Raw genomic sequence first — 12043 nt, forward strand, 5'->3', positions numbered from 1 at the left:
TCTTCTTCTTCCTTCTTCCTTCTTCTTCTTTCTCTCTCTCTCTCTCTCCCTCTCTCTCTCTCTCCAGTTGTGTGTGTAGAAATGATGGAGGGATATATGAGTCAGAGGGTAAAGAGGGTCGGATGGATCAACCGCTGTGGAGGGAAGGGAAGGTTGGTTGCGTCAAAAGAGGAGGAGGAGGAGGGGCGCGGATGTCGGCCTCTCTCTCTCTATCTCTCTCTCCCCCTCTCCCTCCTCTCTGCTTCCCTTCTCCCCGCATCGGTCGTTCGTCGCCCCCATGAATGGTAACTCCAACAGCCTCCCTATTAAAGTCTGTACCAAAGTGCACATTTCACTACAATTTCCCCCCACAGCATATCCATCGTTACAATATTACCACCGTTACTATCCATCTAAAAAACCTAAAATAAATCAATTTAAATGATATTTAATTATTTTATTCTAATTTAAAACGTATAACGATATATAATTTTAATATTTTGAATTATATCTGGCGACGAGGGCAAGAAGAAGTCCCCCACAGGGAGGGAAACCAAAAGCTGTTACGTGTGGCGCATTCCGTTGCCAGCTGAGCGGGGGTAAACTCGGCCATATGCCAGAATGGAGAACCAGCTTCCATGGATGTGGCACAGCTATCGGTCCCACGACGCCGGACCCACGCTATAAATTATCAGGTCCCATTTGTCGTCATTACTCGCGCCAAGCTTGCAGATCAAACCACCGTGGATGCAGGACGGATCTCTCGAACTCGCTTTCCTGTGATCTCGCGGATTTATATATGTATATATATTTAGTTAGAAGAGATAATGGGGATTGAATCAAATTTGAAAGGGATTTTATAGGAAGGAATTCTCACATCGAGGTCTTCATCGGTAGATTCTTCTGGAAACGGTCGGTGACGACGAAAAGGGAGCGCGAGGGCACGCACTTCAAGCTCAGCCAAAAACGGATGGAAAAGGACACCGAGAAAAGGAGACGACGAGAAGGAGCATTCTTGCCAGCAGCATCACACCTTGGGAAAGCCAAAGGTTGATCTTTTAGAGAGGTCTACACTGTGTTCTCTCTCATGCTGCTCCTGTTCTGCACATTATGCCATATAAATCCAACACCAACCTTAACTGATTGAACTGCAGGAGGACAACCCAAGAAAATGATTTGCTACCAAGAAGCATAGTAACTTCATATACAACATGCAAGAGAGAGAGAGAGAGAGAGAGAGAGAGAGAGAGAGAAAACAGGCTGTCATTAATACAGCTAATCATGTACTGATAAAAACCAGCAAATACTCATTGTGAACCAAGTAGCAAAAACAAAGACATCAACAAATCATCTAAAGCCAGCAGACTTCACATGACTTGTGTATGCCAAGAAAAGATCCCTCTCTTATTTACTGAAATGTGGTCGTTGAAAATGTTCACCAGTCTGCCATCATGCCATTCATTAGCCGCCAATAAGAACCACTTTCCCATCTCTGTCAACCAATGCTTGATGTTCTGGTGATCAATTGCACAGCCACATATATATATATTTATAGGATAGAAGTGAAGACTTGAAGCAGAATAATTTGATTGGTTATCAGTACAGCACAGTAAAATAGATGAAAGAGAACTTTCAATTGTTATCAGATCTTCAGATGTCATAATCAGGCTAGCAAAAGATTTGGCACTAAGCATGCCAAACGAAAAACGATTGGTGCTGCAGCCTGACAAATTTAACACCACCTGAAAGGGAATCAAATACCAGGTTTGTACCTGAGAAAAATTATCTTGCATCAAATTAATGCTCCACAACCTAGCACAAGTAGTGAGCACCTAAGACTTATTTTGGAAGTTTAGAGTTAGCAGTGAGACACTATTGATGGAAAGTCAACCCACTTGGAAACAAGATAATTAATTTAACACAGAAATACACCCAAGACCGTCCAAGAACAATAAACCTATTTTACAAAGGCATTCTTGTGTACTTTGTCATCCATGATGTTATCAGGATAATATTCATAAGCAATAATAGTATTTCAAGTGATCAAATGCTTCTTCTGTCAGGGTGGAGTACCTGCTCACTAAAAGCATCACTTCAGGCCTTCAAGGTTTCTGAATATAACTCCAAAAGAAAAAGAAAAACCTACAGGAAAGTTTAGTAGATATCTTCAGAGCCTATTCCTCTGCAATTCAGCCCATAATGAACAAACTGTGAAATATAAAAGTGCAAAGAATCACAGCCATCTCAAATTGTTGGTTAGGCAACAAAATAGTTATCATAGCTACAGATGTAATGACTACAATATTAGAGAACAAAGAAATTCTTAAATATGAAAATAACAAATAGATTTATTGCCAAGAAATCTTAATTACACTAGGATGGAGTTAGAATTTCAGGTACACCAAATGAAGAAAGGAGGAGGCACCTGCATCGGTGTCCATCAATATTCCATAAAATGGAGAGCACAAGGCATCTGATTTGACGAACTACTTTGATAGCTTTGATTACAAGCCCCATTATCTTGGCACGACCAAAAGCCAACCACTGTACAATTTCCACAAGATGTGAAATTACAACTATACAAAATATAACAACAGTCGTAATGATATGGTAATTCCTGGATGATACACGTATACACATTCTACTCTTTTTACAACTCGTAACACTTCATATTGATACCTGTATGTGTGCCCACTACACTCACTCTTCTGCCCGGCATCCTTTGCAAGTTCACATGAGATCTCAAATATAAACATTTTGCAAGAGTAATTCATTCACTTATCTGACTAGCAGAGGGTAAATGAACAAATCTTTCAAAGCATTTTCAGAATCCACAGTTTATACTTGTGTCTGTACATATATAAAAGACAGGGTCCAACGAGATCCTTATCAGAGAGGTGCTTGCAAAGTTTGATGTAAGGTTCAATGTTTCCAGATTCTTGTATGTTTTTTCTTAGTCCTTGCAAAACGGCAGCCCTATCCAAGTACTCTGGGCTTATGCCCAAGTTGAGCATTTTTATGAGGGTTTCTGAAGCGTCTACATAAAACCCTCCTTTCACATAGCCTCGTAGCAGCCATGATAATGTCTTTTTCCTAAGCCCAACACTCATAATCTCCACTCCAGCAAGCAACCGACCGACAGCACCAGCTTCCTTTTGGGAAGCACAAATTGCTAGCACAGCATCATAAAGTTCCCTGTCAGGCTCCTTACCTGAAAGTTTCATTAGCCACAACTGCTGCTCCGCCTCACGTCCAAAACCAGCACAAGTATACAGTGCAAGGAGCCTCTCATGAACAACTCCGGAAATTGCTGAACTACCCTCTTGCAGTGCCCAGTCTGACAAAAGGATTCCATTCCTTATAAGGGCTGACTGATACTTTTCAATATTGCCCAAATTCTCAGCATCCAGTGCGTTAATCAAGCCTGCCTTAATTGAAACCTTCAACTTACGCAAAGCTTTTGAGAACTCCTTTTGCTCTTTAACCAATGCCGTCAAAGCAATTAGGTAACTATAAACTTCAGGCTTCAACCCATTCTCTTTAAATTCGATAACTAATTTAACTGCACCCAGATAATCTCCATCTACCTGAAAGAAACCAGAAAAGAAAATAAGAACCTATGATTGCCTTTCTGGTCCAATGATATAGTGATTCTAGACAACAGGGAGTCAAGGAAAGGCCAGGAACGGTAGAAAAGATGCAAGATTCTAAATCTCATGCAGTGCACTAGATGAAAATATTTTTAGGTAGTAATGATACTAGAAAGATAAATAACAAATTTCAATTGTTCTCATGTCATAATTGGCATTCGTAAATTTGCCGCTAGCTTTAATAACAGAGTTTGTCTGCAAAACACCAAATAAAGTATCAAGAGCAGTTCCCACTTCCAAACATGTGGTACCTACTTAAGGATTTTTTAAGAATAATAGGGAATGAAATTTGCTACACTTATGCAGGAAGCAGAGAGATTTTTTGTTTTTTTTTTTTGGGGGGGGGGGGGAGGTGTGCAGGGGTGGGTTGGGTGGTTCTAAGCCCATCCAGCTGATTTTGAGAATCATAACCTCTTTCTATACCACAAAAGAGATAGTTGGATTTCAAGAATCATAACTTTTTTCTACGACACTTAAAATCTGATAGAACTACATAAGTTTACAGCTTTAGAATGATACTGCCCCAAAATTCTTTACAGATAATATCAGTTTGTAAAGTGTAAGTGGCCCCTTACATTGAGGAAAATATAAGTTGGCCTTAAACATTAGAATCAGCAAATACTTCAGTTCATCAGATATACAGTAGAAATTAACCAGAACAAATCTATACAGTTCAATAAACCAGGAATGATGATTTAAGTAGCGTAGCAACTCAAAGATCAATAAAAATTGACGCTTACGACTGCCAGTACTGAAGAAATAAATCAATTTTCTACACTAACAATCATACAAAAGGTTGAATGCAGTGCAGTCTTTACCATCATCTTCCAGACGAGATACCCTACTGGTCCTCCTCTTTCGCCCTCGTGCCCTTCTTCGATCTTATAGCCTCCGATTCCCCCTCGTTTCAGAACATCCTTAACAAAGGCTATAGCCTCGTCCTCCTTCCCCCTGTCCCAGTACAAAGACACCACCTTTTCCACCATGCTGAACCCCGGATCGAGACCTACGCACTCCATCTCATTCAGCAGCGTCATCACGTCCTCCGGCGCATGCTCTCCACCGATCAACCTCTCGATCCACCCACATGCGATGGACACCATGAGCTCCATCGTCTCCGCATCGACCCGGTTCTCCTTCCGGAGCCAATCGAAGACCTCGAGCGCGCAGTAGGAGTCCCTCCCCTCCTGCGCGAAGTAGACTAACACGAGCTGCAGCTCCCGCGCCGACAGCCGCTCGACCAACTCCCCAAGGACATCGGATGGGTCCCGCACCATCCGCTCCAGCTCCTCGATCGCTTCGAAGAACCCCTCGCCCATCTCCTCCTCGGTGCTGCTCGTCAGCAGCCGATCGAATCGCACCGATTCCAGAGGCTTGACGTGTAAAGACTTGGAGACAGCATTCGGATTAGTGTTCTGCGAATCGGAGATGGATGAGGAGACCCTGAGGGAAAGTGGGCGATTGCAATAGGGTTGGCGGAGGAGGTGGAGTAGGGGACGACGGCGGGGACAAAGAGCCGACGACGAGGAGAAGGGAAGTGAGGAGCCGATCGGAGCAGAGAGGGCCATCCGTTGAGAGCAACCGATCAGAGAGGTTAGGGTTTAGAGGAGGAGGAGAGGAGGTCGTGCCTCGTCTCTCGTCTCCCTCTCCTCGTGGCTCGATCTCTTTGTGGGTCTTCCAATTTCTTTTCTATTTCATTTATTTTATTTTAATCGTGGCTGTTGCTGCAGCAGAACCAGCGGTGACGTGTCCACCGACCGAAACAGAGGCCTTTGTTCTTGAGTGACGAAAATACCCTTTTCATTAATAAATGGTTTGGGTTTTAGTTTTCTATATCTTCCAAAGTAATATATTATATGGCTTAACTAATAAATTCATGTGACAATTCAATCTCGTTTTCTATATATTCCAAAGTAATATATTATATGATCAATTAAATGCTGGAAATAAAAAAAGCTTTAAAGACTGAAGCGATTCTTCAAGGCTAATTTTGTCATTTAACGCAACCAGCTCAAACGATTCCGATTTGGTCTAACAAATCCTGTACGAGCTTATTAGTCACCGGGGCAACAGGTGGTGTGGTGCGCCTCCTGCAGCGCTAATCTCATCTAGAACCATTCATAGTCAACTCGCGTGAAAATGAGGTGCGAGCCTTGGAGAGGTGGAGCACGTTAGTCTTAGGATACCCACAGATGCATTGGCTTCTCGGCGGCCTCAAAAGCCAACGTAGTTATCCTGTCCCAAAGTAGGTGTGGTCACCACGGATGTCATGCTGTCAATCGATTTGTCATCCATGAATGCATGGCACGGGACAACTCTAGCCATAGCAACAACCACATCCGTTAGTGTATTATTATATAAATAATAGATCTAATCCAATTAAACCTAATTTCACAAATCTCACGGTAAGAAACAATGGGTTGGTAAAACATTCTCTTCGTGCAATATAATTTGTGGATCGATGGCAACATCGTAAATAGCGATGCATGCACGTTCCCTCGCGGCACACAACGAACACCGACACAATTGCCATCAATCACCACCGACGAAATTACACACGTTGATTGCGGGCCCCGCTTCCAAGTGAATACGGACCACTATTCTTACCAAATCGTACGAACCGTATGACTTGGGATGTCGTCCCTGGCGGTGCTCGCCCGCGTCTTCGACGGGAAGCCTGCCAACGGCCGCGCCTGCCCTCATCGTCGAGTGCCTCGCTGCCCTCGTCCACGTCCTCCCCGACGCCTTCGTTGGCGTGACTTCCCCTTCTCCGGCGTCCTCACCGCCCTTGATGTCGGCGAAACCATCGGCTGACCATGGTGACGTCGAAGAACCAGTGCGCATTCAGGCGACCTGTCGTCGCCTTTGCCTTCCACCAGATCGCTCAGGTAAAAAAAAAAACACAAAAGAAATCATTATTTCGCTTCAAATTTGTGGTCACGCATTGCATTTTTCATGAAGGAAACTTCCACTTGTTGCTTCTTGTGTTATTGCCCTCAAAGTGTTTGCTTTAATTCCTCTTTTCGTACAATCAACATGTTTGCTTTAAATAGGCGCAAACCTCACAGTGCTTCTGCTGCAGATGCCCTCAAAGTGTTTGCTTTAATGTCCGATCATCTCACTTCCATAGAAGTACTTCACTTAGTATCAACGATTACTACAACATCACGTACGTTTTTGCCTCGCCAGCTCACCGTAGTCATTCCAATCACGCCATAAGATACGAGTATACCACCATCATGCGAAAAGGGATCCAACGCCACTTGACATCCGTCCCCGATATGGACCGCATCAAGATTCGTGCGCAACCACTATTCCTTTAACGCGACCTGCCAGTTCTTGACGTCACTCTTGCCGACCTCCTCGCGCTCATCCATATGACCCCTTCTCTCGAAAAGAGCGGACGCCTCTCGCACTCGCTCGAGCTTGAGCTTCGAGCTCGACCCTCCTGATTTCATTTCTCGAAGCCAAAGGCAGGAGCCATTCCCGGAAGACAGCGTGGACACCCAGGTCCTCCATCTCGCCGTAGCGGAGCTCGACGGCGACTCCTTCCTCGCTGGCTTTGCCTACTACGTTCGCTGCAAAACCCTAATCCAGCTTCTAGACTTCGCCCAGCGCGAGGGTACCCGTACGGGACGCGGAGGAGGAGGATGGTGAACGGGCCATTCTTGTTGGGCGTCGGAGGAAGACCCATGGGGCTTGCCGATTCCTGCGAGGTTGCCTCCGCTGCAAACGGTTCTTGACGGTATTTGAAGATCGCTATTCTGTGATTTCTTTCTGTTAGTTTGGCAAGTCCCATAGTCCCACGTCGGGAAAATCAGACTTGTTGTCTCGTCTTGGAACTATAAATAAGAGCCTGAGTTTTGATGTTATACACACCACAAGAAGTACCACAGACACCACAAGAAGTACAACAGGCATCACAAGAAAACCTGCTTATGGTTTGAAGTCTTCTTGTTTAGGAAGCTGAAGGTGTTTTATGGCCTAGGAACATTTCCTAAGGCATTTGTAAGTGTCCCTCTTTTATAGTAGTAATTTGCTCCTCTTTCTTCCGTGGATGTAGGTCAAAGTCAATTGACCGAACCACGTATATCTGGTGTTCTAGTGTTCTATTGTTCTTGTCGCTTTATTCTTTCCGCTTTATTGTCTTTGTTGTGTTGCCAAAATTATCCTTTGGTAAATATCCTGGGGCTAGCTCTAACAAACTGGTATCAGAGCCTGGTTCTGGGATCTTTTGGCAACAATGACAATAACAAAGATTGTTGTCGAGAAATTCGACAGAAATGTCAACTTCGGCATGTGGCAACTCAAGATGGAGGCCATTCTGGTTCAAGACGGAGTTGATTTGGCACTTCAGGGTGCTGAGAACATTCCAGATGGTACGTCAAAGGAAGATCTTGCGGGTATGGATAAGAAGGCCCGATCCAGCATCATTCTAAACCTCTCTGACGAGGTTTTACGGGAGGTAGCTACGGAGACTACGGCTAAGAGCATGTGGGACAAACTTAAAGCCTTGTACATGAAGAGGACAGTGGAGAATCGTCTCTACTTGAAGCAGAGTCTGTATATGCTTCGGATGGTTGAAGGTACATCTATACTCTCGCATCTTGATAAGTTTGATTCTTTGGTTATGGATTTGGAGAATATAGATACAAAAATTGATGATGAGGATAAGGCTTTGTTGCTCTTGTGTTCTCTTCCCCAATCTTTTAAGCATTTCCGTGATACTTTGATTTATGGAAAAGAAACAGTTTCGTATCAGGAAATTAAATCTGCACTAAAATCTAAGGAGCAAATAGACAGAGATATCACTGGGGAAAGTAGAGGAAATCAGGCTGAGGGTCTGGTTGTCAGGGATAAAATGGATAAAAGAGAATTTGACAGTAGTAGATCTAAATCTAGATCTAAATCCAGACATAGAAATTTGGAATGCAGATATTGTCATAAAATGGGGCACATTAAATCTGATTGCTTTAAATTGAAAAATAAATTAAAGCAAAAGGAAAAATTTGTTGAGAAAACTATTGAATCCGCTGAAGCTAGTGTAGCATCTGAAGAGAATTTTGAAAATATTTTCTTTGCTATTGATGACAGGACAAAGTCTAAAAATGAATGGATTTTAGATTCAGGTTGTTCTTATCACATGTGTCCCAATAGGGATTTGTTTTCCACATATGAATCTTGTAATGGTGGAATTGTTTTGATGGGCAATAATGTCGCATGTGATGTTGTTGGTAGAGGAACAATCCGAATTAAAATGCATGATGGTATTGTGAGGACGCTCACTAATGTTAGACATGTTCCTGATTTGAAAAAGAATCTCATCTCTTTAGGCACCCTAGAGGCTCTTGGGTGTAAATACACAGCTGAAGGTGGAGTTATGAAAGTTTCTAGAAGTGCTCTTATTGTTATGAAAGCTTGTAGGTCTGGTAGCTTGTATATTCTGCAGGGAACTACTGTCACAGGTTCAGTTGCAGTTTCGTCATCATCATTGTCTGATTCTGACATCACCAAATTATGGCATATACGTCATATGAGAAATATTCGACCATCACAAAGGTATGCAAATTTGGTTGCATATGCTTTGTCTGTTGCAGAAGAAACAAGTGAAGTTGGTGAGCCTACTTCCTATTCAGATGCAGTTTCTTGTGATAATTCCGCTAAGTGGTTGATTGCTGAGGGAAAAGTCCTTGTTCAGAAAATTCATACGAAGGACAATCCAGTTGATATGCTTACGAAGCATGTTCCGGTTTACAAGCAGTGCTTGGACTTGGTTGGTATTCATTGTTGGTGATTGCCCGTTGGGGCTTTTGTGAAGAAGATGGAGCAAGTTTTGTTGGGACATGCCAAGGTGGAGATTTGTTAGTTTGGCAAGTCTCATAATCCCACATCGGGAAAATCAGACTTGTTGTCTCGTCTTGGAACTATAAATAAGGGCCTGAATTTTGATGTTATACACACCACAAGAAGTACCACAGACACCACAAGAAGTACAGCAGGCATCACAAGAAAACCTGCTTATGGTTTGAAGTCTTCTTGTTTAGGAAGCTGAAGGTGTTTTATGGCCTAGGAACATTTCCTAAGGCATTTGTAAGTGTCCCTCTTTTATAGTAGTAATTTGCTCCTCTTTCTTCCGTGGATGTAGGTCAAAGTCAATTGACCGAACCACGTATATCTGGTGTTCTATTGTTCTTGTCGCTTTATTCTTTCCGCTTTATTGTCTTTGTTGTGTTGCCAAAATTATCCTTTGGTAAATATCCTGGGGCTAGCTCTAACACTTTCCAGAGTGAGGGGTTTATCTTGGATGCTTTTGACGAATTGTTGTTTGTGCGCGCGAATCTTTTTAGGCTTGGCGACCTGTCAATGGATCGAGGAGTTCTTTGGTAAAGAAAACGTTAATACAACTTGTGATGTACAGGACATGCTTGGGGAACAATGATTCAACAAGTATTCGATCGGTGGCTTTGGGGATGGCACCGAAGAGTTCCATCTCACAAACTCGTAATGCTGATTGGGGTCAGTTAACACCTTAAAGAAAGGGTACTTGTTCTTTCCATCTAACAAACTCATAATGTTGAGTGGGAGCAGTTAATACCTTAAAGAAACTGTACTAAAACAAAACACCAAAAGGCCATGAATCATGTTCCTTTCATCTTAATTTTGTTCATATTAATTCTTCCAACGGTTTTAGATAATTACCACTTCGATTCAGTTTCTGAACTTTTAAGAATCTTCCGGTGAGTAATACTGGAATTGCTAATGATTGGAGGTTAAATGACAAAGGATGAGCATTCATTCATGATTATCAATTTGAACACACTTAATAGTTGGTTGCAAATGTGATAGACTACACAATAATTTTGAATTTGTAGATGATGACTTAAACATGCTTTATGTTCTAGTACAAATTTTATATGGTCTTTATGCTACTAGTCTCTGTATCTCCTTTTCTTCATAGGGTAGCTCTTGGTAATTTGTCTGCAAATGAACTCATTTATGATAAATGACCTTTTACCTATCTTGGTCCAATATCGATTAGGTTCATTATTCTTTTCACAAAGAGTAACTTGGTTATATAAAATGTCTTGTGACTTATAGCTCATGCATTGATAATCACTTCAACTCTACGCTAATAACAAAATTGCTTGATATCTGACCAAAAGGGTGCTCTGCTTTTGAGCCTTGAAGGCTGTAAGTCCTTCTTTTAGGTCTTGATTAATTAAAGGGAGAATTTATCGGTAGCACAAAGTATTGTACAAAGTGTAATCAAAGTTCTGAAAATGAGATTGTGGTTCCTATTGCAACACAAGGTTGCTTTAAGTAGTAAGCTTCTAGGGTAATATCTGTGGAGTTTTGTGCCGGCAACACGTGGACAATATTACTGAAGAGCTTTCCGTTAGCAACTTCTATATGGACGATGGGCTTGGATGTTTTGAGTTAGATGATACTTGAGTTACTTTCACTTTGTTGATTTATTTAGATTGAACTTTGAAGATAATTTTGGGCTATCCATGTTATGGCTTTTCTTTCTCCCATTTTGTTGGGGTGAAAGCATTCGAGTGTACATATCAACAATTTGTTCTTTCGGTGCTCGGAATGAACCTGATAGTTATATCTTTTTGTAGCATATTATTTGTCAGCCATTGCTTTTTTAAATAAGATATTTTTGTCCTTATCAGGTGTTTATTTTACCCTTCTTGGTCTATTTTCATCAAGAATTAGTGACAGTTAGTAATAGTTTGATATATAGGATTTTGTGATAGATAATTTCAACATGCTTGGAATTTGATGATCAGGTTTCCTACTTACTAATCCCTCTCTCCTAAGCGGTAGTTTACAAATAAAAGGATCTATTTTTTCATAAAGCTGATGGTGGATTAGAGCTCTGAGGCTCACTTTTGTCCAATTCTCAAGCCAAATCATTCTGACTGACTGGATGGGATGCTTAGACGATATGAACAAGCTTTCAAAAATGGGTTGAAATTTGCTTAAAGAAGACATGTACATGAATATCTGAATCATGGGTGGTGGTGTTTTACAGTTATCTAAGCTTGTTGTGGTACCCCCAAAAACAAAAACAAAAAAAATCATATTTGTTGAGATTGTTGGTAATGGTACTGATTTGAAAGAGATTATATCTTGTTTTCCTGGATTCAAACTTTACTTGATGTGCCCCTTGGATGGAAGTTCAGACCATTTTTGGATTCAACCTGGTTTGTGCTCTCACCTTGGACTTTTGCATGCCCTTGATTTTGATAGTGCTTGCCTTGGGATGCTGAGTTTTGGTCATATTGCTTGAACTTGCATTTAGCTTCTTGCATTTTACTTTGATATGGTCAAGTCGCATGACTTGATGGTTAATAAATTAGAAGATGATGCACAGATACCTGAAACTTCATATGCCGAGTAATAAT

General features: G+C 41.8%; 1 protein-coding gene and 1 long non-coding RNA gene across 2 annotated transcripts; one reads left to right on the plus strand and one right to left on the minus strand.

Annotated features, from left to right (window-relative positions):
• Positions 1-2309: 2309 nt before the first annotated feature.
• LOC135641306 (pentatricopeptide repeat-containing protein At2g30100, chloroplastic-like) lies at positions 2310-5302 on the minus strand. Its single transcript, XM_065156631.1, has 2 exons — positions 4448-5302; positions 2310-3566 (listed from the first exon to the last, which is right to left on the minus strand). The coding sequence occupies exons 1-2, from the start codon at positions 5195-5197 to the stop codon at positions 2793-2795; spliced, it is 1524 nt and encodes a 507-aa protein (XP_065012703.1). The 5' UTR covers positions 5198-5302; the 3' UTR covers positions 2310-2792.
• Positions 5303-6140: 838 nt separating this feature from the next.
• On the plus strand, positions 6141-11792 carry LOC135639842 (uncharacterized). The gene is made up of 2 exons (XR_010497051.1): positions 6141-6517; positions 11426-11792. It is a non-coding gene; the product is annotated as an uncharacterized LOC135639842 (long non-coding RNA).
• The last annotated feature ends 251 nt before the right edge of the window (positions 11793-12043 follow it).

Source organism: Musa acuminata, chromosome BXJ3-6, assembly GCF_036884655.1.
Source record: "Musa acuminata AAA Group cultivar baxijiao chromosome BXJ3-6, Cavendish_Baxijiao_AAA, whole genome shotgun sequence".
Classification (NCBI taxonomy): domain Eukaryota; kingdom Viridiplantae; phylum Streptophyta; class Magnoliopsida; order Zingiberales; family Musaceae; genus Musa; species Musa acuminata.